The sequence below is a fragment of the Mangifera indica genome, chromosome 8 (assembly GCF_011075055.1).
Source record: "Mangifera indica cultivar Alphonso chromosome 8, CATAS_Mindica_2.1, whole genome shotgun sequence".
Classification (NCBI taxonomy): Eukaryota; Viridiplantae; Streptophyta; class Magnoliopsida; order Sapindales; family Anacardiaceae; genus Mangifera; species Mangifera indica.
Window position 1 is genome coordinate 7189000 of NC_058144.1, and position 5708 is coordinate 7194707.

At 33.9% G+C, this 5708-nt stretch overlaps 1 protein-coding gene and 1 pseudogene across 2 annotated transcripts; one reads left to right on the forward strand and one right to left on the reverse strand.

Annotated features, from left to right (window-relative positions):
* Positions 1-210: 210 nt before the first annotated feature.
* On the reverse strand, positions 211-1078 carry LOC123222597 (annotated as a pseudogene).
* A 119-nt stretch (positions 1079-1197) lies between these two features.
* LOC123222596 (5' exonuclease Apollo-like) lies at positions 1198-3806 on the forward strand. 2 transcript variants are annotated; one of them, XM_044645446.1, is made up of 4 exons: positions 1198-1578; positions 1656-1864; positions 2248-2355; positions 2855-3806. In XM_044645446.1, the coding sequence occupies exons 1-4, from the start codon at positions 1287-1289 to the stop codon at positions 3545-3547; spliced, it is 1302 nt and encodes a 433-aa protein (XP_044501381.1). In that variant the 5' UTR covers positions 1198-1286; the 3' UTR covers positions 3548-3806. The 2 variants fall into 2 exon arrangements, with proteins under 2 accessions (XP_044501381.1, XP_044501382.1); XM_044645447.1 differs by lacking the exon at positions 2248-2355.
* The last annotated feature ends 1902 nt before the right edge of the window (positions 3807-5708 follow it).

A 5708-nucleotide genomic window follows, 5' to 3' on the forward strand; every position in this document is an offset into this window, starting at 1 on the left:
TAGAAAAGGATATATATATCTCTATCCCTGCTACATAATTTTTGTTTATGTCTTCGTTCATTTTCTCATTTCTATTAAAAAAAATTTTTTCCATTAGGATAAGAGCAGATTAAGATCTCTAAATTCAAATCAAAATTAACATATCTAATCCATTAACAAATACATATAAGATAAAAGCATAGCAGTAGAACAAATCTTAGAATAAGATGAACTAATTCTATAATAATGGATTCATGCAAACAAAACCTAATCAAACTTGCTTCCAAAGATAATTTGAGTGGCAAATGACTTAAAATTTATAAAGAAAAAGGGTTGGGTTTGATTTCAATATCAAACCTATTGAATTACCTAGTGAAAATCAATGGTCATTTATTCATCATATTACCAGTCGTCATATGTGTAAATAACAAATTTTACATTTAGTATGATAGAATTTCTCAATCAGTGATACTCTGTCTCCGTATCCTCCTCTGGCACCGGCTACAGCTCTGCCATCGCCGCCTCCTCTCCAACTCCATTATCTCGAGTTTTACTCTCTTCAGGATACCAAACAACAACAACAGGACAAACACAATGATGCACGCAATAATTACTCACACTCCCTAACTGCCCCACACTACGCCTCCTCCCAGCCTCACCAATCCCTCTGCTCCCCATTATCATCGCGCTAAAACTTAATTTCTCCACCTCCAAACACAGACTCTCCTTCAAGTCGTGGTCCTTCAATATGTGTATCTTGTACGGTATCCTTGCTTCTTCTAACGGCTCCGCTATGTTCTTCGCAATCGAATCCGTTATGTAAGTTTCGTCGTTCGCCTCTTATTGGCTGTTGTCACTGTTTCTCGGAATATATTGGTGATTGAGGAATCCCTAATCGGCACCGTAGAGGACGGAGGTTGTTTTCTACAGACCAGCAGATGGCATAGGCGCCCTCGTCGCTTAGGTCGACAGCGATTGCGATCTTGCGTTGAGCGCCGGTGGTTGGGGTTGTAATCAGAGGGACATGAGGGGTGGGGGAGTATTTGGCTACAAATTGATTATTTTGGTGGTGATCTGGTTTTGAGTGTGGAGTTGACATTGTGTAGTAATTGAATTACAAACTTGTATTTTTGTTTTTTATTGGTTAATTAAAGGATTTGACTCACGATGTCAGAAGGAACCACCTATATATTTCAATTATCCGCGTTTCCTAGAAATCCTTATTGCCTGCTTTGCTTACATCTCCTTCAAATATCCGAAATTCTAAAATTTTCCCACCCACTCTCTTCCTCTTACTCCACTGGGCGATGGAGAAAGGCCTAATCTCCGTTGATCAGTGGACACAGGGAAGCCAGGCCTACTTTCTAACTCACCTGCACTCAGACCATACAGTGGGTTTAACATCGTCATGGTCCAGAGGCCCACTCTTCTGCTCACGCCTCACCGCCAAGCTCTTACCTTTCAAGTTCCCCGAGTTAAACCTCTCTTTGCTTCACGTCCTCGATATTGGCTCTTGGCTTTCAATTTCACTCATCTCTCCATCTTCCGGGGAGAAAACCGTTGTCCAAGTTATGGCAATTGACGCTTATCATTGCCCTGGTTAGTTACTCTCATTTTAACCGCTTTGTTTTGCTGAATATTCAAACATTAATTATCATATATTTGGTATTTGAAAGGTTCTATAATGTTGTTATTCCGTGGAGAGTTTGGGTGCCAGCTTTACACCGGCGATTTCCGCTGGGAAACAGACGGTGAGAGGGAAAAAATAGCAAGGAGCACATTCCTCCAAGCTTTAAAGGATGTTTCAGTCGACATTCTTTACTTGGATAACACATATTGTAATCCGTCATACGATTTTCCTTCTCGACAAGTTGCTGCTCAGCAGGTGCGCTTTCACATTCTAATGCATGTCGTTTATAGGCAAACATTAACTATAATCATCATTAAATATGTATGTGCATGTATGTTTCTACTTGTGCACGAAATGTCCTAGCAATATATACAAGGCCAATTATATAACAGTTTTGCTTTATTTTTTTTACTTTTACTTCTGAACATCATTGTGTGAAGTATCTCTGGACGATTTGGTGCTTGTATGTAATTTCAAACTCAAGTTTACTTTCCATGGGTTATTATCGTATAAGCTTGTGGTTGCCCAAGTAGGCAGTTTCACTCTAGGATTATACTGTGTTATAGGTTCTGGTGCTGAACCTAAAGTGATAGATCTGTGCACTGATTCTGGGTGGTTGAATTCCTTGCCGAAAACAGGTTGCTGACATAATTTCCTCCCATCCCAACCATGATATCATAATTGGGATTGACACGTTAGGGAAAGAAGAACTTTTACTTCACATTTCGCGTCTACTTAATATAAAGGTTTGTTCATCCTTGTTATCTCAAGTTTTTAAATCATCAATTAATCATCATGATGTTTTCTCCAAATAAAACCACTGAGACACCCAACAGCGACAGAGTGATATCTGTCTAACTTTGGAAATCATGTTCACATCATTTAGAACTTTGTTTCTCACATGGTATAATTCTTAGTGATATATAAAATCTGATCTATCTGAAAACTGGGTGGGTTAACAATCATTTGTTGGCTTTGATAGTTCAACATATTTATGAAGCTAACTGTCTTGCTTTGCCTATAATTGTTCTGGTTTCTATATTGTATCTTCCCTGTTGTCCTCCCTTATACATGCATTATCAGTATTCAAACTACAGTCTTTATATAACAAAAAATGTTAATTTCTACAAAGCATTTGCGTTTGTCTTTTCCTTTTACATAAGAAATAAGTAGGTGCTAGTAACTTTTTCTGTGTGTTTCTAAATCAGATGGTTACTCCATATATTTTGTTTTATTCTTTTGAAGATTTGGGTGTGGCCAGAACGCCTGCAAACCATGCATCTTCTTGGATTCCATGACATATTCACAACCAAAACTTCTCTTACTAGAGTACGAGCTGTTCCTCGTTACAGTTTTAGCCTCGACACTTTAAAAGGATTAAATACAATGCGCCCAACCATAGGAATTATGCCATCTGGTCTTCCATGGTTGGTTAAACACCTTAAAGAAAATGAACAAGGTTCACTTTTAACTTCTTCCTACAGAAGCAAAAAAAGTTCAGGTGGTGGAATACAAACAAATAATATAAATGATAATATAGGATCTGCAGTGAGGCTTCACAAGTATATCTATTCAGTTCCATATTCAGATCATTCATGCTTTATGGAGATACAGGAGTTTATAAAGCTTGTCCAGCCAGTAAAGGTAAGAGGCAATATATCTTCATCATCTTGCTATGTTGATCCTCTTCACTACTTTGGCCAGCTTTGTGGAGCAAACCAACCTTCCAGGGAGTTGCACAATAGTGAGGAAAGGAAATCATTAGGCAAAAGAGTTATAGCTGCTCAAACAAATATTTATGTTGGAAGTAGAAATTCCACTGAGGCAGGAAGAAGAAGAGAGAGGGCTCGAAGGGTGGGTATTCTAGGAGTTAATATGAGCAGGGCGAATACCTTGAGGCATATCCGAAGGGGTGCTAAGATTGTGGAAAGTGAGTAATTTGGTTTATTGTTATAATTTTTTAGAATCAGGTTAATTGTAGTAGCTGTATGACACTGTACTTCAGAGTATAATTGTAAGGTTTTAAAATTCTTCTGGTGTTGAAGATCCAAGGAATCTAAGGAATATGTTAGAAATGGGGAGAAATTTTTGTTTTTGATTGAGGCTGGGTTTGTAGTAGTGCTATGTTCACTTATAATGAATATCAATTTGATATCAATTATAATATGTCACCATATAATTGAGTGTTACTTTATCATTAATTCGAAATTATACAATCATATGATGACATATTATTATAATATTATTGTTAGCAAATAAGTAGCAAGAATTCAAACAATTATTAGATGTCTAACGTTTTGAATCATTCTTTTCAGTGTTAATTATGACGTAGAAATTGTTTTAAGATTGAAAATAAAGCATGGGAATAACATGTTGATGAGAAAAAGTTTTGCTCTGTTTAAGTTTTTCAGTCTCAGGTTGTGTTGCTGAGGAAGAAAATCAGAGAGGTTTGCAATTCAAAATGGAATTTTCTAATTAATCTAATGGCAAAAATCTTGTAGCTGCTGCTAGCAGTGATGTTTTAGATATGCAGCTATTGATGCTATCATCCAATAGTCCAAGTTGTGATGACAACTTTCATTTTAATTTTACATTTGTTGGATATTGCATGATATGATATTGATTATTATCCCATATAATTGTTTTTTCCTGCTTAGCAAGTTCAACAGCTCTTTCAGGCTGCAAATCATGCTAACTGGTGAATGCCACTTTTGGACATCATTCATTATGCCAGATGAGAAAATGCTAGAATGAATACCTTTGGTGGTTAATCTGCGTTTGTTTTGCAAAATAATAATTGCGATTTAGATTGTTGGTCCCTTTTTAAAATTAATATTGCAGTGAGTACTGGGTCAAGGATTTCCTTCTGCTTGGCATTCATTGTGGGTCGTCTTTAATCACAGACTTGTATTCATAGTGTTTTGACGAGTCATACATAGGCATGAGCTAAATATTGAAGTAGTGAACGAAGTAATTTTTCTGTGAGAAGGGAATTTGTCAAATTTTCATTTCTTTGTGGTAGGAAGGAATGTCAACGGTCTTTCCAGACCGCCATTGGGGAAACCAGGGCCAGGTCGTGAGATGTGAGCACTAGTTTTTTTATTGGGTCTGACCTGTGGAATTCATACATATGAACAATCCTGAGAGTCAACACAACGTGAGTGTTGGAGAAACCTTTGATATTAAAGGGGGCATTTGGGTTGTGGGTTTTGACTACCTCAATTTTCTTTTTCCTATCTAATTTTGTTTGATAATCATAATATAGATTACATGTAGTTAATGCAGGATATACTTCACCTCCATTCTAATTATTAAAATGCTATTAAATCAATCTTAATTTTTTTATATTTATATTTATATTTTTTAAAATTTTAAATAAAATAACCTCGTTGATAGTTTAAATAACAAATTATATGTTAAATATTTTTAAAAAAATATATATTAACAATAAGATGACAATTTGAGAAATATAATTTAATTTGATTGATTTTATAATTTCAAAAGATATCTAAAATATTATATATAATATTTTATAAAATTTATAAAGTAAATACTTTAACATAACATATTACACATATTAGTTTAATCAAATATAATACTAATTTATATCTAATAATTTTTTAAAATTATTTAAGTAACTAAAGATAATAATTATTTATATATATCAATTTTACCAAAAATAATAATAATATATGCTTGAAAATATTTGAGATGGTCTATCTTTGTCATAATATTACATTTTCTTATAACAAAATATTATCCCAAGTGAATTCACCGTAAGATTGTTAGTGAAGAGTGGAAGAGTGAGAATAGTTGTTGAAATTTTAGATGGAAGATGTATAATGTATAAGACTATTTTTCATATGTTCGTTGTTTTCAATAACACTTTTTATTTTTAAAGGGTGTTTGATTTAAGTATTAAAAAATTATTTTGATAATCTATTTTTTATTAACGGATAATATAAAAGTAACCGAAAAGCCATTTTAACTTAAATATTAAATGATTATCAAAATAATCTAAATTTTGTATTTATTAATTTTTTTAAAATAAAAATAATCTCATTTTTAATTAATATAACAAATAACATAAATAATATTT

What these genes read in the sequence shown, in the direction of transcription:
- LOC123222596 (XM_044645446.1), top strand. Translation starts at nt 1,287, where the DNA reads ATGGAGAAAGGCCTAATCTCCGTTGATCAGTGGACACAGGGAAGCCAG. An exon ending in TGACGCTTATCATTGCCCTG is followed by an intron (nt 1,579 to 1,655) that starts GTTAGTTACTCT and finishes GGTATTTGAAAG; the next exon opens with GTTCTATAATGTTGTTATTC. An exon ending in CGCGTCTACTTAATATAAAG is followed by an intron (nt 2,356 to 2,854) that starts GTTTGTTCATCC and finishes ATTCTTTTGAAG; the next exon opens with ATTTGGGTGTGGCCAGAACG.